We start from the raw sequence: 22340 nt of genomic DNA on the forward strand, positions 1-22340 counted from the left end.
TGTCCATAGAAACACTGCATTTCTTTCTTCCTGTGTTAGACAGGGTTTCTACTTTTGATGTTGCTAGATTCAGCTGAGAAGAGCACAGATGATGAGCTGATTAAGAGGCTGGCAAAACTATAGGTTTATTTGGCTTGTGTATTAAAAGAAAAGATAATTACTGGTTGTTTAGTAAAGACACAATAAACTTACACTTTTTAAATATTTTTGAACCATTGTCGTTTGTGGAATGTTGTGTGTGCAGTTATAGGTCCCATAGGAATAGGATTTATATAGTTAAGGAATATATTCTTATATATATTCCTATAGTTGAGGAACGTTTTTTGTTACGTTGTTTAAGGAATCACATGTCCACCTGTGATGAATGGCTGAATGAGTGGAGGTCAGAGTCAGAGCTATACATGTTAGGTTAACTCTGGTGTTTCCTGACCTATCAATGCCTGTTTAATGTCAGCTTTAAGGCTTTGAAGAATCATCTCCCAAGTACAGGGCAAACTTTGCCCATGTGAGTAATCCTAGAAGACAGCAGGGCAGAACGTTCCAACAATCTGTGTTTTTATTCTATATGCTACATAAACACAGAATAAAGTACTTTTCCCTCTGAAAAGCTTAGAGTTTGGCTTGATAAATAAAAGCCAACTCCATAGTGTTACCCCAAGGGCACTTTTCAGTAAGAACAGTTTGAAAGCTGTCATTTCAAACCTCTGCAATTTTGAATGAAAAGAACTGCTAACAAAATAAATCAAAGTGGTTTTTAAGGAAGACAAGAAAGGTGTTTGTCATTTTCAGTGCTGCTTATTTCTTTTAATCCTAAAGGCATTTTTGCTTAAACATTCAGAAACAATAACCGTTCTAGGAAATACCTTAGAATATTTGAGTTCTCCAAGATTTGAGAACTCCATATGAGTTCTTTGAATTCAGTGCCATTTATTCTGCAGTGTAAGGTAGTGCACAGCTCTGACAGGACATCAGGATGCTCTTGTGTGGTGCCTTTGGTGCCTTTGCCTTTTGGGCACCCACAGGCCTGGCTGCACTGCTGTGCTTGCCCTCCCTCCCCTTACATTGATTTTCAGGCCCTGCCAAGCAAACCACACCAGGGACCAACCCAGTGCCTTGTGCAGAGCTGAGCAGCCAACACAGGCATGAGTGGGTCCTCATGGGACCTGTGCACCCCACATATCCTTCCCTGGCCCTCCCTCCCTCCTTTTTTTTTTTTGGGTGAGGGATGTCCCTGCTTGAAGGTAATGCCATTAGAGTTGTCACCCGACAGCAGTGACAGATCTGTGCATGTAAACTTGGGTCAACATCCTCTGTGCAGCAGAATTGCAGAAAAATAAAAAGCCAGACAAATGATGTGGTGGTGTTTTGGACATCAGTTTTCACAGTAGCTAGAGATGATGTGAATTCTGCCAGCAGTGTTCTGTGTGGTCTGTTGGCTTGCTCACGCTGTGTGCTCCAGCCACGCTCTCTTTTTGCTGTTGGAAAAGATGTGCAGTCACAGTGTACTCAGAGTGATCAGCATAATATCAGGGAAGGCAAACTTATGAGTATTTCTGTGGTTCCTAATGTTCATGTGGGTTAGTTTTAATTTTAATTGACCTTTCAGTTTTAGTTGAATTTAAAATTCTGAGCAACCCTTCTAAGATGGAATCAGAGTTAATTTTTTAGTGTTATTGCTAATTGACATAATTGCTAGTAGCTTAAGCTATTACTGTAAAATACATGTCAGAATGGTGTTAACCACAAGTGTTTTCTGAGCGTGCAGAGATTAGGATATAAGAATTTGCCTTGTAGCATGATTTAACATTGCTGTCTGACTACCTTAAATTATGTTTTGGAACATGGGTACTTGACACATACAACGTCGTGTTCCTCATGTGATTACAAATACAAAGAAAGGTATAATGCATCCATTTCCAATAGCCCAGTGGACAAAACCAGTTTGAACAGAAAAGTTCATAGATTTTTAATGAGATAATTCTTCATAGTCCTTGTGGCATGTGTTCTGTACATACCGTGCTAAAATAAAATTGAGATTGGTTGTTGTGCTTGCCTGGACACATGTTGTGTGGGTGTCATTTCTGCCAATAGAAGTGGAAAAAGAGAACAGTACAAAGTGCTGGTTACAGCAGATGCATCTGACTGTTGGAAATAATTTGGTTTTCTGACTAGTGTGTTTGCTGTTTCAACACCAGGGCTTCAAAATTGCTTGTTTTAGCAACCTCTTAATTTCTGTATGGTGTGTAAGCATAGAAATTGTGAAACACGGGACTGGAAAAGACCTCAAGAAATCCTCTACTTTTTCCACCTACTCAAAGAAAGGATTAAGAATGTCTGTGTCATTCTTGACGGGTGTTTGCTTGTATATTCTTAAAATTCTGAATAATAGCGGTTCCCTAGTGTTACACGTCATTAAGATTAGAATGCTTTACCTTGTGTCTAACTTCAATGTGCCCTGTTTCTCTGTAAGAAACTGAAAACCTCCTCTTCCTTTTTTCTTACATCTTTTTCCTTGACTTCCCTCCTACCATATTCTGAGTTGTTTAAAGTCCTTTCCTGAAATTTCTGATTTTGTTTATTACTTTCTGCAGTGTGATGCCTTTGCAAATGCTGTTGTTTTCATAGTTACTCTCACCCAAATCTCCTCCTATCTTCATCTTCTAATCCGTTCCTTCTCACTGTTTAGAGTTTGTCTAATTTTCTCCCTAGCTTCCTTCTCTTATTTTTATATTTCTGATACCTCAGCACAATTTGGAAGAAGGAACAATAAGCAAACTCCATCATAACCAAAGATAATTGTTCCCTTAGAGAGATAGGTTTTCCTGAACTGTTACTTCTGTCCATCATCTTTCTGCATGGTGCCGAAGGGTCAGAGAATATGGGATCTGTAAAATGCATCACCTGACAGTATAAAGGTGACACTGAAGCCCATGATGATGACTCTGCTTTCTGTCTTGCCACATCAAATCCATGCTGCACCTGGTCTGTAAAGTTAGGGATTGATTTTTCAGGCTACATTAGCCGGTTTCTGGACATCATAGCTCCTGTCTGTGACCAAATTCTTATAGACTGGTCTGGAGGGAGGAGGATCAAACTTGGTCCTGGTGATTCTCCTGATGCACAGAAGCTGCTCATGTGCTGCCAGGCTCATGTGTTACATCAGCACCTGTTTATTTCTCTTATGTGACAACTTTTTTCCTTTCTTCCCCCCTCCCTTTCAGTCTGGGGTTTCCCATGTTTTGACTGTCCCATTTCTTTTCTGTAGCTCCTGATTATCTTCCCTCTGTTCTTTAAACACATGAATGAAAGATTTTGCACTGCCAAGATTAATCAGATAGCTCATAATTTGAAACAGAAATGGGCTGCCTAAGCAGTTCTAAATATAGTAATATTTCAAAAATCACTCAATCCCCATGTTAGAAGTAAAAAAAAAGTTCCTTTCCAGCTTTTCTGCAACGGCAGCAGTAATGTTCATTAGACTTTATGGGAACAGATATGAATTCTTATGTTCAGACAGCTTTGAAATATCCATTCCTCATCATACTCATGCTGTCTTTTAGTTTACTAACACTTGAAATTAGAGGTATCCTGCAAAAAGTAACAGCTGTAACCTATGTCATTAACAAATTTATAATTGTTTTCTGGGATCACTAATATAACAATAACAATAATAATAATAATAATCTGCATCGAAATTTTTACTTTAGCTCATAGTAAATTAGTATTCCACAGGGATGAGTGGAACTGGGCTTCTTCATGCTAGAGCTTCACACTTTCAGAATACTACAAAAAAAATTTAAATTTTTTTAAATTTACAACTTTACAAAATGTAGTTGAATGGAAAAGACAATTTAGGCAGCTTCTGCAAAGGAACTCAGATATAAAGAAAAACATCTATTGCATTTAAATAGTACTTATTGATTCAGGAAATAAAGTTATGCCTTATTCTTCTGCAACACTTCAGAATTTTTACTATTTCTTTATTGTTCATGCAATAATGGAAAGACTTATAGTGATTTCACTGAAGGGAATTTTCAGCTGTGTTTTATTGCCACATCCCAATAAGAAAACATTTCAGAAATGCTGCTTCTGCATTTCAGTGCCAAAATTTTGTCTCAGTTTGAGCTTTAGTGAGGAGCTGACACATGTGGAGTCTTGCTGCTGAGATCTGTCTGTGCTCTCTCACCTAATTGTTAATTATTTATTTGAAAACAGTAAGACTTGATACTTTTTGAAAATAGTGCCAATATATGCCCAAGAGTACTTTGACATGAAAAATCCAGTAATGCTATTGTGGTGCTTGGCTGACTTTAAAGGAATGGAGGAGAATGAAAATAAAAGTTCAAATTATTCCTACAAATGGATTTTCCAGTATATGCACTCATGTCTCAGCCAGTGGTCATAACTGTTATGCCTTAGGACAGTAGGGAAGTTTTGGTACAATTGCAAATAAGTATACATTTTAAGTTTTTTTTGTTTTATTCTTTAAAAAAATTATGTGGACAATGAAGTTAGTTTGGACATGCTTTCTTGCTTTCATCCTAATTCATGAAGAACCTTGTTGTGAATGTGATGCTAAAACAGTTGGGAAGCTAAAACATGTGGAGTGAGCCAAGTGCAGATATAAACAGTTTTGCTGACTTTCCTAGACTCCTGCATTTTATAGTTTTGAGGAGATGACCATTTTCCTTGCCAAGCCTGGGAGAGGGTGTCCTTAGATGAGAAAACTCTGTAGTTTTTTGACCAGTTTAAAAAATCAAAGACTGTAGTAGTTAGGATCAATGAGTAGAACAGCCTAGTACACATGCATGTGTGATGTTTCTAAAGTTAGGAGTTTTCTTCTGCAAACAGCAACTCAGTGAAATTCAGTGTAATATTTCAATAGCTGACATGGCATCCTGACAGTTAACTTTTATCAGTCTGTTTTGATTACATAACAGCTGAGTAATAAATTAATAATGAATGAATAAATAAATAAATAAAATACATAAACCTGAGTAATAGCAAAACCTCACTGACTTGTGAGGATAGCACACAAGTAAGGGAGTCATTAGGGCAGACATGATGACTTTCACTGTTGTGTCAGTAAAAGTCTGCATTTCAGTAGTCAAGCAATTGTTGGAGGCATCATTCTGCAGCAGGGGTTGTAAACAATTTGCTTCTATGTAATAGATATGACGTCTTACTGTCAAAATCAGTGGTGATACACACACCTTGTTTTTTAAATAGGATGTAATCTTTCACCCTGTTTCTGTGCCAGGCTTTGCTCGGAATCTCTCTGAAGGAAGCAATGCTAACTATACAGAGTACGTGGCTACCCGATGGTACCGCTCACCCGAACTCTTGCTTGGGTAAGTGCACTTTGAGAACTGCCATAAGAAGTCCTTACTGATTATATGTGGTGTTTCAGCACCTTTTGTAAGCTTTGCCTGTGGAGAACTGTATTTGATCTAAAGGCAAGATTTCAAGAGGCTTCCAGATTTTCATCCATTTTTGTTCATTTTCAGTAAGTCAGTGTGAATCATTGACATATTGACCTGTCCTGAGCTGAACAGTGTTGAACTGATTAAAATGTTAGGCTAAATTGTAACAGATGTACTTCCAACTCCTGCACCCCCATCCCCAGTTCTTTCAGAAGAGGTTTCCGTGGTAGTCCTCTAGCCTGGAATGTTCCACCAGCCCTCTGTGGACATCACATAGCAATGGCAGTACAGCTTTCACAGTGCAACATTCCTAGTTAGCTTCATCCTTTGAGTCAGAGCTCAATTTTTGCTCACTGGTGGTGAGGCTCTGGAACAGGTTGCCTAAAGAAGCTTTGGGGTGCCCCATCCCTGGCAGTGTCAAGACCAGCTTGGATGGGGCTCTGAGCATTCTGATCTAGTGGAAGTTGTCCCTGCCCAGGTGAGGGGGATTGGAACAAGATGATCTTCAAAGCTCCCATCCAACCCAAAAATTTCTGTGATTCTGTGCTTCGATTTTCATTTGTAGTCACCTTTTGCCAGCACTGCTGAAGTCACTCAAATGGATGATGCTAGAGTTTTACTAGTTAAGAAGAATTTATTGAAGGAGGCTGTACAAATCATTTGAATAAAGCACTGAGAGGGAGCATTAATCTAAACTATGTGAACACTCTCATAGAATACAATTCTAATATACTGTGCATGTGTATTTATATATACATAAAATAAGGAACTATTAGCCATAGGATGAATCAAAAAATTTCTGGTCACTCCTAAGAGTCTTTAAGCACCATGTTAAAGTGCTCCTGGGAAACAAGTCTTTGTTGGAACCTTTGATTAACATTGAACTAGATATTTTTTGAACAGGTAAATGATTAAGTAATAATTATTCTGTCAATAAAGTCATCCTGGTATTCTCAGAGCTGTGCTAATCTTAATCAAATTTGTTGGCAGATATTTTCTTATGTGCATAATAGCATCTTAAAGTTGCCATTAAAAAACTCAAAGCTCAATTTTTCATGTTTTGGAGAAAACAGTAAAGCTTCCAGTGAAGTGTGTGTGTGCATATGTAAGTATAAAAAAAAGACTTGGAAAAATAGCATCAATTGTGACCTTTTTAGATGCAAACCATTGTTTTTTGTCTCTGATGGTAATGAGGATTTAGGAGGAAAGGCATGAAAAGCTTGACAGACACAGTATTAGTCTGACCTGCAGTTTTTGAAACTGTTTTGTTGGCAGAGGAAATTTAGCAGGAATTATGTCTGTTTATAGTTGACTAAATCTGTTTGATTAGCTTCTAGAGAAAGGGAGGGGATTTTTGTATTTAATGTTTCAATTATGCTGATATATGTTTTAAAGCCAAGTTTTTCTGGCAAAGTGATGCCTGTTTCTTGGCAATCCTGTTCTATTTCCAGGCATTCATCTTTCCCATTCCCCCTTTCCATACATTTACCAAATCTTTATATGCATCTAATATTCCAAAGTCTTCACAGGTTTATTAAATACATTCAATTTAACAAATACAGTTTTACTTTTTCAATTTTTAAAATGTGTCCCAGAGAGGTTTTTGTTTAGTGATAACATTCAGGACTTAAATTTCAGGAGAGTAAAGAAATTACTCCCTAATTATTCACAGAACATGTAAAATCTACTCACTTTGGAGAGCCTCAGGTAACTGCTGTTAGTGGAGTGCTCTGTACCCTTTGATGACAAAATATTGCTAAAAGCTAGTAGATTTTAAAGCATGCTGAATTACTAGGTAGGAAACATGTTTTGGAGAGTCTAATATGTGCAGGCATAGACTGTAGTGCTTCTGAGGTATGGGCTGTCTGTCTTACAGGAGTTATTTCATTTGTCCAGCCATGTCACTCTTGCATCAAAAATGCAAGAGTGACATGGCTGGACAGATGAAATAACTCCTATAGGACAGATATGATGAGACTGATCCTGACAACCAGCAGAAAAGAAGTCTCGAGTTTGCCTCTTCAAACAACAATGGTGCAGTTTGTGCTGTATTAAATGGCTATTTTCTGATTTGTTTCTGTTTGAAAAGTTCTTAACTGTGGTTCAGCTTCCTTTATTCTTGAGAGCAAGGCAAAGTCCATGCCTCAGAGGAGTTCTAGCCCATCCCTCAGCTGTAATCGTAGCTGTTCCACTGTACCCTGGTCTACAGCTGCCTCCAGAGCCTCTGTTTCCCAGCAGAGACACAGAAAGAGCAGATCCTTGGCCTTGGAGTCCATTCTTGCCTGTGTTGCCTTGTGCACTGAGAAAAAAAACCTTGGCCTTAATTGTCATTCTGACCTAATGTGTGGGACTAGCAGCATCCTAGACAGGTCAAACATGAATCTCTGTGATCTGTCTCTCAGTCTCTCAAACTCTGAGCCACTATGCAGGATTAGAAAAAAAATTACCACTACTACTGAGTAGTAGTGGTACTTGAGGAATTGTGACATGATCTGCTTTGCCTCTGGTGATTCCTTGTCAGAAGTCTCTTCCACTGGGGCAAACCTTTGATTTTGGGATGGTTGTTGTGAGACGACTGCAGTGTCTCATGGCACATTCTTTAGGGCAAGTGTTTCTTGAAGTTTTGATGCCCTACTTCAACTTTCCCAGCTACCACAGAGTCCTGCAGCAGGCAGCTCAGTGAGCCTGTGGTTTCACTCAGGCTGTTGCCCTGCTAGAAAAGCATTCTCACCTTCACCTAGCCAAATCACCATAAGGGTTTACTGTTCCTCCCCACAAGTGGAGTAAATAATCATGAGTAACCCCTGGGAAGAGACAAACATTTATTTTTAGTTTGAGGATGTTCTTTCTCTAAGCATCATTAATCAGCAAGCAGCATAAGGAGGGAGTGAAGAAGACAGATTTAGGATAGGATTTCTCACCTGCAACTCTTGGCTGTCTTATTCCAGAAAGCTGTAACTTAAGTCTCTTGAAATAGAGTTTGAGTTACTGAATGACAAGTTTCAAAAAGAAGAGACTTATGGAAATATGTTTTCAGTTCAGTCTTTGTTCCAGTCTTTATTTTATATGCTTTTTTTTTTACATGAAAATAATTTTCCAGTCATTCTGTTCAAAATCTAAACATTGGAAAGACATTATTGGAATAATATGGGTGTTTATAAATTCAACAAGCAAGAATTTGGGTGTATAAAAAAGAGTTTTCCCCAAACCCCAACCTATGGCTTTGCTCCCAAACAGGAATTACTTCATGATGCTTTCACTGCCTCTTCACTTGTTTTTTTCTAAGGAATAGTTTTCAGGAGCACTCGCTGTGCTCTCAGTAATTCAAATTTTTGTGTGTAAAATTTTTTAATGTTTTTCATTCTCACTAATTAATTTTTTTGTGTATAAATGTTGAAATAAAAACTTCTTTAGAATTTCTGTTCTCCCAGTGGCCAGACACAGTATGCCTATTCACCTACTAAGCACAATCAAAGAAGTAATGCAGGAACAAAGTGCAGGTATGAGCTCTAGAGAGAAGGGAAGTTAGTGGTAGTTTAACTGTGAGTGGAGAATGCTTTGAAGTCAGAAAAATTATTCTTGTGTGTAAGATTTTTCAGAAAGAACAAGGTCTCTGGGGGCTCCTGAGAATTCCTCTCCTGCCTTTTCGAACAGTGGTGGATACATCAGGAAATCTAGGGCAGAAACAGAGGGCTTGGTTTTTGAGGTAGTTTCCTTAATAACAAAGTCTATTTTTGTGCGTTGTGAGGAAGTGTGCCGTGGGAAATAGGCCCAATAAATTGAAGTAGTAAGAAGGCAGTGGGTGACAAACATTTTATTTTTGCCTGGCAGAGCCCCGTACGGCAAGGCAGTGGATATGTGGTCTGTGGGCTGCATCCTGGGCGAGCTGAGCGACGGGCAGCCCCTGTTCCCCGGCGAGAGCGAGATTGACCAGCTCTTCACCATTCAGAAGGTGCTGGGCCCGCTGCCAGCGGAGCAGATGAAGCTCTTCTACAGCAACCCACGCTTCCATGGCTTGCGGGTAAGAGGAAGCTTTGTTCTTTTCTCTCATTTTCCTGATTTACTTGTGTAAAGCGCTGCAAAGGTTCTTTTGTTTACATTATGCGTTATCCACTGCCTACATTGCTAAGTAAGTATAGGATATGTAGATTATAAGGCATTCATAAGTCAAAGTAAAATTCTGGTTACACCAGAAGCGAGTATTATAAATACATTTGTTTTCTTGTTAAAAGTTGTTTAAAGATTTTCTTTAATTTCTTTGATATTTTTGGCATGCAATTTACCTCTTATACCAAATCTAGCATTGCCCTGCCAAGTTTGCACTATAAAGTTTAGTGACAAAGTTCTGTAAGATCAGGTTGTGGAAAATTCAAGACTGCTGTCTTAAAGCTAATTCGTTGGGAAAATCTGAGCTCTAGATGCTACTCTCATGGCAGAAGAGCTTTCTGTCTTTTGACTTACATTCCTAGGGAGTTTATGTAAGTTTTGTGAGTAAAACAGCTCTTCCTACTGACAGCATTGTTCTTTTCAAGGGTTTGCCAATGTAATATAGTGACAGAGACTCATTAGTGTGAAGATCTATGCAAGCTGGGATGTGCAATATGAGAAAATACCAGAATCAGTAAATAATAATAGTTCTGTTACTTTTAACAACACCTGGTCAGTGATTGTACTCATGTTTCCTTGTAATTCAGTTTTGGTTGTCCTTTCTTTATTGATGAATGTTGCTTGGAAAGGTGAGTTTATGATCTTGATAATATTCTGAATTCATTATTGTCAATAAAGAGACATATGGAGGTTTTAGGAGACCTGATCTGTGCTAAAGACTTAAGATTTGAGTTTTATTCCAAGAAAATGTGGGAATGTAAAAGGGAAGGAGGGGGAACCTAGTTTTGTTAAAACATGTTCAAAGTTGCCATGAACTTGGTTTAGCTGATAATGATAAGAAAAGGGTTGGCTTAAGGTGTTTAGGTAATTATTTTGTGTATAAGGATAACTAGGAGTTTCTGTTGAAGTTTTTAGAACCTTCAAGAGTGGAAGGTTTTAAAAAAATTATTAGACAAGCATTTCTTGCAAGGTCCCATTTGTATTTCACCCTGTTAAGAACAGGGAACTGGATGGCGTTTTTGTATGAGAAATTTATAACCCCTTATCAGGAAAGCAATGCTTTAAAAATTATAAGCAAAATAAGTTACTGCCTCTTCAATGTTATTTTACAGCATTTCTGGTTGTGCAGTGTAATCTTGTTTGGATGAATGCTCTGTGATGTCTTAAGATGAGGATGAAGTATCTTTGTTTTGTAGCTTTAAAATACAGTAATTCAAGAAGACAGCACGGACCTAATGTGATTAGCACAAGGTTCAGAGTTATGAGTCTCTGTTCTCATCCTGGATCAGTGGTTTATTGCTTGGCCTCAGACCTGTTCCTGCCTTCTTAGTCCTGTCTGCAAAGTCAGGATACTGCTGATGTGGACAGGGCCATATGGCTCCTCATAGAGAGTATTTTTTAGAACTGAAGTAAAATCTGAATAATGGTTTAAGCATCAAAAATAGTACAAACATTATTTGTTTGAAATATGATATTCATTAGTTAATTCATGGGAAAAAATTACCCTGTGCTATAAGACAACCTTAAAAGTACATTTTTTCTGAATGTAGTGTAGTGCTTAACAGTGAAAGATTTTCTGTTGCAGAGCAGATAGTAGGTCTGCTGTGATCAAGCCAATTATTACTTACAGGCTGGATTTGGTGGTGGATATTCTCAAGATAGAAACTAGCCCATGATGGGGAATTTTTATCCATATGCTTAGACTTTGTGAATTTCTACATTACCCTAAGTAAATACTACCATATTGTAAAACAGGATCAAAAAAACCTCTTCAAATACTCCAGCATGGATCCAAATTTGCAAACTTTGTCTCTTCTTTCTACTCGTATCCTCCATATATATGTATATAACACAGTTTTCCTTGCTCCTGAGGCTTAGGGAATATTTAGTGATCTCTCTTCAATTCTTTTGAGGTGGAAAACATCTGGGGTATGTTGAAGACACAAGGTAGTAAAATAAGATGGGATCAGAAATTACCAGTAGGTTTATGACTTTACAGAAAAGTGTGAGTGGCACTGTAAGCCTATAAATATTTGTTCTGCCAATGAGTTCCATGAAGAATCTGAACAATTACAGTGAAAAGCCACTGGTGCTTTGCATGGCTTTACCACATTTTCCTGTTTCCCTGATCATTCTAGACATAAAAGCTTCTTTGTGATTGTCACTCTACAGGAAGTCATGAACATTTTACAATTTGGTTTATGTTAAAATTGGAGGAAACATGGAAGCCTTGGTTTACCTAAGTTACTCTTTAAAGTCAATAAAGCAGACTTGGACTTGAAAAAATTCTCAATTATTAGTAAGCCACTTCAAAATAAAGCAAAGCCAAAAGAAAAATACAGAGACTGTTTAGGAATAAAAGCATTCAAAGTACTATTCTTCCATTTTTCTTCAAAGTTCATATAATGGAATTTATGAAAAGCAGTACTAGTACAACTAATGGATGCCCCCAGCAGTGTGCCCTGCTTCTCATGGTGTTGCCAGCAGCAAGACCACAGCAGTAACCCTGAAACTTAAACCTCTGAGCTTTTGCCTTTTTTCCCTAAAAACACTTGGGAAATGTTTGTTACGACCTATTTTTAACCTTTTTTTTTTTAAATATGTTACTTATCTTAGTTCTGAATCTATTTTAAACCTCCTGTAGATCATAATGCCACAAAAAAAATTAAGTTGATTGTTTCTCACTTGAGAGTGGTTTCTTGGCTGCCCTAATAATCAAGAATCCTTTCTTTGGTTGACTAGATGCTTACCACACATCAAGAGTTATTGTTATTGTTTCACTATAATATTTGATAATTTTCATAAACCACTAACTTTTTCAGTGCTTATGATTCCCATTAATTACATGCCTCGATTCACTAGTTTCTACTTTTTGAAACATTGTATTCATATATTACCTTGTTTACATGAGCAGTCTATTTACAGTCTATTTTTTACAGTTTCCAGCAGTCAATCATCCACAGTCTTTAGAGAGAAGATACTTGGGAATTTTAAGCGGTGTATTGCTTGATCTTATGAAGGTAGGAAAATGTCTTTTATTTTCTGTCTGTAATATGTTGGAAAATATGTAAGTGACTTTTAACCTTTTCTTTGTAATATGATGCATCTTAGGAGGACTTGGGAACTCCCTTTTGAGGTATTTTGATTCCATTGTTTGTAGTGAGGCTTGGTATTTCCTAGGAATCATGAAAATATTCCTTGCAAATGCTAGGAGAGTCTGTTCAATTTAAACTGGTTTGATAAAGAATATGTAGCTCAGACAAAGCATCACCACCACCCTTTGCAGGCTGTGCATTCACACTGACTTCCATGCAGAGGCCCTGACTGCTGGAGTATGAGCTCTCAACCCATCATACTTAGATACATCCACAGAGTGCTGGGCTAACCTGAGTTGTTTTTCATTTGTTGTTGGGTAAGTGTGAGGATGTGGACAGTTGTCAAAGACAGAGTTGACACATGGGAGTTTTGGGTTTTTATACAAACTCCTAATCTGCTCGCTGTCATCTCTACACAGTGTCTGTGTTAGGTTATTCATTAATTCAGCTAGTTACACATGGCCAGACTAGGTTATGGTCCTGAGAATTCTTTTTCTGGGGAATCATGAGAATCAGGGGAAGCTCATTCCCCACAAAAACATCATGCTATGTGCATTTGTGCCGTGTTCCTGGGTTTGGAACACGTATTGTCCTTACTACTGTGCTATAAGAACACTCCCATGGTAAGCTGCAGTACAAAGCTCGCATCATTTCATCCCCAGTAAGCTGAAGAAAGAAGTCATAGTATCCAAAATCAGGTTTAGAATCACAGAACCACTTCAGAATTAAAGGCAATATGGGACACATACAAAGCGTGGATATGGCTGATCAACTCTGAATGAATTGTATCATCTCAAACCCCTCTGCACCAGCTGTGTTGGAAAACAGAGATGCTTTGGGATATACTGGGGTGTTTACTTGCTTTTAGTAGTATTGCTGTAGCTAGCAGAAATCCACCAGATTTGCTCTACTCTTCAACACAGCCAGTTCAAATCCTTTGATCTCCTTGCCTTATGAAGAGAGTCAGCAGGGCTTTTATCTTGGTTTCAAGGAGTCTGCAACATGATATACTCTAGTGCATATAGTTACTATTTTTGGTACTATACTTTCTCATCTACATTCTAATTCAGAGAAACCTTTTTTCATAGTTAGCTGTAGCTCAAGATCTGGTAGCATATGTTGCAGAATGGAAACTTCAAGATCAATCTTAAGACCATTGTTACATGTACTGAGGGAGGGTTTATTTTCATTTTATTTTAGATTTTATGTTGTATCTCAGTGTATTTTAGATTCTTTTGATATGATTTAAAAGTTGCAAGGTTGTGAAATGAAGCACTTGAGTTTTAGGGAAATACAGGTTTCCAAATAATTTCATTCTTTTCATCTTTTCTGTCCGTGTTTCTGCCTACAAGGTGAGAATTCTCTAAAGGGGATATTTTGCATTTGGCCTGCATTTCTTAATTCAGGAATTGGAACCTTGTTAAGCTATGAGCAGAAGCCTCCAAGGAGAGAACAGAAGGGATTTGTGGTTAAATTGCATGTTGCAAATGCTGCACATACTTTGTTGTGTGCATGTCTCATCTGCAGACAATGGACAGCCTGACACATGTCCACACTTGTTGTGCTCCTCATTATCTGCATTCCCAGGGACCTCAGGTCAGATTACTAGATTACTGAATAACCCACGCTTCAATTTATGCCAACTGAAGTAGGTAGTTATTAATATATATCTATTTAGAGAGTATTTCTGGACTGAATTAATGAAGAGGCCCAAATCTGACCTTGTTGCTTTGTTGTTGCTCCAGTCCTCTGCTCTCCTTCACAAGTCATGCTGGTTTGCAAGCATTAGGGAGTTGGGAATTGGTTTTGCATATTATGACTTGGGGAAAAAAAAGACCTTGAGACTTTTTTTATATCATCTGCCATACAATTGTCTCTGCCATTCAGCACCAGACATGCCTTTCCTCTGAGCTTCTGTTTGCTAAAGAGAATACTTGTAGAACCCTTTCTTTCTACCCCTGGTTTTCTTCACTTGCCTTAGCTGGACTTTGGCCTTCTGAAGTGGCCTAACCTTTGTGCTAATTAATACACTGCTTTTATAGTCTACCTTTGTATCCTGTCCTTCACTCTGGTTCTCACACACTTCTGATTTGCATTTTTGTTCATTACGAAACTCCCTGTTCAGCCAGCCTGAACCTGTGAAAAAGATTTTGTCTTCTATACAGTAAGAGGCTTTGTTACTGAACTCTCAATAAATTATCCATAAAAATCAGTGGTTGTCCACCTTTCCTCTTATGGTAGTTTTTCAAGAGATTCTGCCTGGTAATTCCTTCCAGAAAATGGAATTTGCTCTCTTGAAGTCCTGGGTCTTATCTCTGGTGTTTATCTTCCCACCTCTTCTTTCAGTCCTAACTGTGATCATCTCAGGGTTGCTATAGCTCAGAGTATCTTCTCTGATCAGATTTCTCACCGGCACTTTACTGTTGTTGAGCAGCAGCTCAGGTGCACTGAAGTCCCCTTTTGGCTAATTTGCCTCTCCAGCAGCTGCACTAGGAAATTTCCACCAACTTCCAGAGTCTAGAAATCTCCTGGAACATGTACACAGGCTGGATGTCAGGATAGCTGAAGTCTGCTGTGAGGATGAGGATCTGTGACCAGGAGACATTTTTTGTTGTTGTAGAGAGCTTTCCTCTTCATCACCTTCGTGCTCTTCAGTGCATTGTTGTAACAAACTCCCACCATAACACAGCAAATGTTGCTTTCCCTTCTGATCCTGACTTAGAGATTGTCAATGGATAAACCTTTTGTTCCATGCTGACATTGGATGTGACCCAGGAAGTCAATTACATGGAGTGTCATTCTTGTCCCTCTCCATCCCCTTCCTTCTGAGACCAGTTGTGCCCATCAGTGACCGTGCCCCAGCCATGAGCCCATTACTTCTCTGTGATTCCAGGCAGATTCCCAGCCTTGTGATAACCTATGGACTTCAGCTCTCCTTGCTTGTTGTCCAGCCTGTGTAAGGTTCTGTACAGGCACTTGTGAGAAGCCTGGAACATCCTCTCTTCTGAGGAGGAATGTGAGGATCACTTGTGGCCTTCTCATGTTTGTTCAGCCTTTTGAGCCACTGTAGTGATGAGCACCAGAAAAAAAGGGCGAAATAAGTTGTTAATCATTCAGCACAGTTTGTCACTTGAGAAAGAAAGATGCAGCATACTGTGTGACCAAACTGCATAGGAGTTTGGTTTGCCACTTCCTTTGTTTCCTGAGCATTTTCTGTTTTGAAGTGCAGGGATCCTGTGAAGGAAAAACCAGTTTGTGGTCAAGTGGCTGAATAAGGTGTTAATGTAGTCTGTCTGTGTGTGTATACATCTGCATAGACAGACATAGATTTCTTCTCTCTTAAACATAGACAACCCTTAAGAAATAGCTGGTTTTTTAGTTAATAGCCATTCAAACTTTTAACCTTGCTAACAGTCATGCATGTTTGAATACTCCAATGTAAGCTTTGTATTGCTCTTTTCCTGCAAATAACCTTTCAAACTTCCCAAAATACCCAAGCTCATGTTTTCAGTTTTGTGATTAAATATTTTCTACGTGTCAGGAAGTGTCTTTGTTTAGAATCACAACTGATCTAACAGAATTATAAGGCAAATGTTTTTCTGAATGCATTTTAAACAGTTTAGAGAAGTCTTTGAAAATGGATGGACTTGAACCCTATAAGCTAAAAACAGAACTCTTATATTTGTGTATTTTTAAAAATACTAACTTTAAAATAATGTTTGTTTTTGCATAAGAATGTTCCCATATGGTTGTTTTGTTTGTTTGTAAAGTTTCATTGTAGCATTTTATTACTGGTAAATTTAATATTTTTGATTCAAAAAAATGTCGTAATGTATATCCTGACAAATATGTTTAAAATACATATATTTAAAACGTATAGATATATATATAAAACATATTTTTAAAGTTTTAGATATCTTTGTATTTTAAACATGCTGTCATATATATGTACATAACATTATACACATATAACACATATATGTGTTTGTTTTGTATCATATGTAGTTTAATGCACCATGAAATTATTCTAGCAGTGACATCTAATCCCAGAAACTCTGGAGATTAAAGAATTATCCCAATAATGTTCTTTATTTTGTTGGGTTTTTGTGGGTTTTTTTTTATTTGGTTTGGGTTTTATTTTTGGGGGTGTTTTTTTGCTAATGTAAATACAGATACTAACATTCAAACTTTGGGATTTGTTTTTCAAAGAACTTACTGAAGTTAGATCCAGCAGATAGATATTTGACAGAGCAATGTTTGAACCACCCTTCGTTTCAAACCCAAAGACTCTTGGATCGCTGTGGAAGTTCACCTTCACGGTCAGCTAAGAGAAAACCTTACCACGCAGACAGCAACACTTTATCTAACAGGTAAATGCAGTCTTGTCACTGTTACTGCCACTGCCACTTGCTCAGTGAGTGAGTTGTTGTGGTGCTCACATGCAGCATCACCTACAAAGAGAGTGGTGGTTTGACAGCGTAGGCACACTGAGACATGTTGTCTGCTGTTCTGTGTTGCCTCACTGAATAAAGGAAGCAGACATAGTATTTACAGCTACACAAGCTGAAAATTCTGCAAACTTTCTGCATCAGGCTGAATGCATCTTACAAAAAAAACCCCAGCAAAACGATGTTGAAGCCATTTCTGCGTATGACAAGGAAGAATAGTTGGCTGGTCCACCTCAAAAAAATGTTAGCCTTTTTCTTGAACAATAGGAATTCTGTGGCTTGGAAGATGCCCAAGATTCCAAAGGAATGCTCTTTTCCTTGGAATGTTACCACTGCTTTATATGTACAAATCTGTCCAAGATTTTGATATTTAGAAAAAGCTTAAAGTTCACACAGATTTGTAGCAGCTAAATGTCCTGAAAATTGTTCTCAATCACATTCCAAATTGAAGGTGAGCAGAATTTTGTCTGCAGTTGCAGTTGTGAATGAGGTCTAGTCTATGTGACCTCAGACTCAAAGTTTGTTCAGTGACTCCCTTGCTGGACCCACGTAGCTTGAGAGAAGCCACTTAATGCCTCAATGAACCAGGTTTACTGGTGGATAAAATACTTTAGTACAAAAAGCTTCATGTTATTGCTCTAATAAATGAATTCATAAAGGTCACCCTCTGAAGTATGCATAATATTTTAATGTTCTATATGCAAGCTTTTAATCCTGGCCATGTTTTTCTTTAGTTTGTTTTGTGAGATTCAAAAAAATGCTCCTCTCTTTTGAGACTGGGGATGAGGACAATCACAATCTATACTTTTTCAAAGACAGACACCAAAAAGTTTTAGGTGACTTTACAGATGCTTAGAGTAGAAGTTTTACCTTTTGACATGTGGTATCAGAAAGAAAAATCTACATCCACTAGAAATCTGTCCAAAAGGCTTGCCTAGTAAAAGTACTAGGTTCCACATATCTCTTAAGTTTTTAAAACATACACTTTCTGTTGACTGAAAAAATATTTTAAGCTGGCATTAAAGTTGCTGAAGTTTTAGAAACTGTAGTGATATAGATGATGAGATCACTGGAAATGGTTAATACAAAAATCCTTGGTGTAAAAATGGCTAGCATTATCCAATTATTATTAACAAAAAGATCAGCAAAGGTACAGTGAGCTCTCACTTCAACCCTGAGGGATATATCTGAGTTACATCATAGATTTGTGACAGAAATAAGTTAATTGCTTATAGCCTGCCTAGGTCCATCAAGGCAAACAAGCACAGCTCCAGCACTGCTCAGTCTGGGCTAGTTTGCAGTGCCAGCCTAAGTCAGAAGCAGAACTGGTTTAATGCCAGAAAACCTGAGATGAGAAATCCTGGTCCAAAATAATCAGGCTCAGGGTTTGCAGGAACAACTCATATCTCAGTCCTGTAATCCCAAAAGTAGAAGAGCTAGGAAATGGAGTAGAGGTTGAAGACACAACCAAGTAGCTCTGCACCAAGTCAGTCTGGTTGCAGAGCATTTCATGTGCAGCTTTGGAATGAGTTAATGTACCAAGAACTGGGATTGTGCCAAGTTCCACAAAATCTGCCTTCCTGTGGTAGACCTGGTTTTGGGTTTGGTGTTACAGGGCTTGCTCAGGCTCACTCCATCTGAGCAGTAACCTCTTTTCCCCTCCTTTCCTCTCCCCTCCTCCTCCAAACCTGGAATACACTAGAGAGCCTGGAGCATTGATTGTATCAGGGTTTTTTGACAGTGCTGACATATTTGATTGTTCTACATTCCTTTGACATGCCAGGTGTATTTAAGATTTTTTCAGCTGATACACAGCTAATTTTCATAATGTAATGCTTTACTTAGTGATGTGCTCACACAGTATACACATACGTACATAAATGTGCAAATATATTTTGGAATTTCTGTGATTAGATTTGATATCTTCAGGGGTTTTGTCAGCAAAATCATTAACCAAAGCAGTTTGCCATCAGATTATAACCAGAAACAACAATGTATGAACGCTTGCAAGTCTTTTATTTTAGTGAAGCTTCTGGTGCCTCAGTTGGCAATATTTGATCTTGCTGCAGTTAAATTTTGTGGTTTTAACTGGCAACTGAAATGGGCGTACTTTTTTTAAGTTATTAATACATGAATAAGTAATCTGGTATACTAATGCTTCTTTATGCATTTTAATATAGAAATCAAGCCAGCAAAAGTTCTGCTTTGCAGTCACACCACAGATCAAACAGCAAGGATATGGAGACACTAGGGGCTGGTGGGCCAAGAGAGGATGGGCTTCCAGCAAATGAAAGCTTTTTAAATGGAAACCTTCCTGGACCTGCACCTAGTCCAATGCACGCCAAAAAACCAAGCAACACACCTGGATCTGGCAACAAGGATATAGCCAATAACAACATGCCACATCTTCTCAGCCCAAAGGAGCCGAAGGGAAAAACAGAGTTTGATTTTAACGTGGACACCAAAAGCTCTGATGGTTCAGGCACAAAGTACCTGAAGTCTAACACCAGATCTCAGCAGAACCGGCACTCCTTTATGGAAACTTCTCAAAGCAAAACCGGGACGCTGCAGCCCGGCGACAAGCACAGCCGCCACAGCTACATCGACACCATCCCACAGTCCTCCAAGAGTCCCTCCTATCGGACAAAGTCCAAGAGCCATGGAGTTCTGACAGACTCAAAATCCGTGGGCAACCTTTCTGAGGCCAGGGCCCAAGCTGCAGAACCGAACACCAGTAGGTATTTTCCATCCAGCTGTATGGACTTGAACTCTCCCACCAGTCCGAGTGCTCCGCGGCACAGCGATAACAGAACTATGCTCAGCCCGTCCGCCAGGAACAACCGCAGCGAGGGTACCCTGGACACCCGAAGACCACCAACAAGGCACTCCAAAACAATGGAGGAGTTAAAACTGCCAGATCACATGGATGGAAGCCATTCCCACTCTCTGTCTGCTCCACACGAATCTTTTTCCTATGGTCTAGGTTATTCTAGTCCTTTCTCTTCCCAGCAGCGCCCTCATAGACACTCTATGTATGTGAGCCGGGACAGAGTGAGGTCAAAGGGCTCAGAGGGTGGCTTAAGCGTAGGGCAAGGGATGGCAGCCAGAGCAAACAGCCTGCAACTGTTATCTCCACAGGTGCAGCATAAGTCACTCACAAGGTCTGTTGGCTCATCACGAGAAGACTGTACGGATGATTCTAATAGGGTTAGTCCAAAATATTGCCTTTTATTTCAAGGTTTACCTTCCTCTTTTTAACTCCATGTGGGGGCAGTGGCCTGCTTTCTGTCTTGTGTTTGTTTTTTGCAGTTATTCATTTATTTGTCTTATAAGGCACGGGGATGTTGTTGGGGGCTTTTTTTCAGAATATATTTATATTTTTCAGAATATATATATATTTCTGAATATTTCAAGGTACTTTTGAAAAATGGACTATGAATACCATTATCTTAAAGTACTAAAATGCGAGAACGGAAAAATGGTCTCTGAAGTTAAAATTTCATTAGTTGTTTCTAGTCCTTGGTTACATGGTCTGATGTCATTTTTATGGTATCATTTTACTTAATTACCTTTCTCATTTGTGTTTTTATTTAGCTTTTCCTATATGTATTTCTGGTATGAGTGCTGATGTTAATTTTGAAGCCAGTGTTTCATTCAGGTATAGCAGGACATTATTGCTGAAATGCCCTCATTTACTAGAGAAATATCAAAGCTTGCAATATTTCTTTAGATTGGTATGATAAGTAACTGGGGTAATCTAGAGATTTCGTGATGTAGTGGCCACTGGTAAATTGACTCCTCACAGTAGTTACTGTCAGTGGATACCTGGTTGTGTTTTTCTGTGAGCATTAATTAAAGAGTGGAGGACGGGCTGGTTCTGGTGTTGATTTACCTTTGCTACACAGCATTTCTGAATAATCTCGTGTTTTACACATCAGATATGTAAAGATGACTGTATTTGTCCTCAGAGCTTTAAATTCCTCTATTAACAAAATGCAGCAGATACAAATACAAAAATTAGTGTTTGTTTCTCTATACCTACACCTGTGATTAACTTCTAAGGTGAGAACTTCTAGTTCAGATTTGTTGACAAATTGAAGAAAGTCCAAGAACCACAAGTAATATTTAAGGTCCAAAGATTATGGTTTACTCTGAGAAATACTCTTCCTACTTAGTAGTTAATCTAAGTCATATGTGTAGCTGACCTAACAGGGGTCTATAAGTACCATTAAAAGAAGACTTTCAGGTAGTGGTTGTCTCCTCAGCCCGGTAGAGAAAAAAAGACATTATGTGTTTTTTCATTTGTAGCACATCTCCTCCATTCAAGATTATGTGTAGTCAAACATCAAAATAGAAGTGCAATGGAATAATAATTTCTAAAAAGCTACCTAGAAGGGATTACAGCAGCTCCATTTCAAAACCAGTTTTCTCCTGTGTACTTATTTTTCCATCTCTCTTATTTCAGTCAAATTAAATGTTACTTATTCTTCAGGATATTATTTGGAAGGGCAGTAATACCAGCATTTCAGGTTTCGATAATGAAAGGTCACACTACCTTGTATTCTTCAGTTCATTTCCTGCATTATGCAGCAGATAGAATTTGAAGTAATTTTAATTTTATTTCCTGCTGTTTAGAGGCCAGTTGTTTTTATTGGATCATTCTTTGTCTTTGAAAATTCTATTTTATTTTATTTCAATTAGCAAAATCGATGTGTATTGTAATGCATATGTTTTTGTTAATTTTCATTTGGTTTGGAAAGTCTGTTCATTCAAGATAGAGAACTTGCCTTTATCTCTTATGGTCAGTATTTTTAAAACTTCAGCCTTCACTTAGTGTTTTTAAATCTATATTTTACCCATTAGAATTGTGAAAGGCAAATGACTTTTCTAAAATGGATGCTAAGTCTGTGAATTCACAAAGCTGTTTTCTATTTGTTTATACTGCTTTCAATAACAAATCAAAATCAAATTGTCAATCTTCCTATGCCTCATAAAGGCATTTTCACAAAGAAGTCATTCTTTGGCTCTTTCCTGTCCTTGTTTTTTCCTTCCTTTTCTACATTATACATTAGGAATCAGAAAATTTCACTCACCTCAGGATTAGTGAACTAAAGAACTCATTAATAATATGTGTTCTCATAGATTCTTTACTGTTTTCATACATACTTTTTCTGATCAGTTTTCCTGGGTTTTTTTCCTCTGCTCATATTTTGTGACGTTTCCTCACTTCCACATTTCTAGTTTCTCATTGATTTTCTCTTTAGCCC

At 38.2% G+C, this 22340-nt stretch overlaps 1 protein-coding gene across 1 annotated transcript in view; it reads left to right on the forward strand.

Annotated features, from left to right (window-relative positions):
* CDKL5 (cyclin dependent kinase like 5) overlaps window positions 1-22340 on the forward strand; it is a 139462-nt gene that overhangs the window by 91539 nt on the left and 25583 nt on the right. The window contains exons 8-12 of the mRNA XM_063392909.1: window positions 5261-5351; window positions 9255-9444; window positions 12470-12550; window positions 16835-16995; window positions 19254-20280. Coding sequence (XP_063248979.1) covers window positions 5261-5351; window positions 9255-9444; window positions 12470-12550; window positions 16835-16995; window positions 19254-20280 — 1550 coding nt within the window. The remainder of the gene's footprint in view (window positions 1-5260; window positions 5352-9254; window positions 9445-12469; window positions 12551-16834; window positions 16996-19253; window positions 20281-22340) is intronic.

Source organism: Prinia subflava, chromosome 3 (genome assembly GCF_021018805.1).
Source record: "Prinia subflava isolate CZ2003 ecotype Zambia chromosome 3, Cam_Psub_1.2, whole genome shotgun sequence".
In the NCBI taxonomy this organism is placed as follows: Eukaryota; Metazoa; Chordata; class Aves; order Passeriformes; family Cisticolidae; genus Prinia; species Prinia subflava.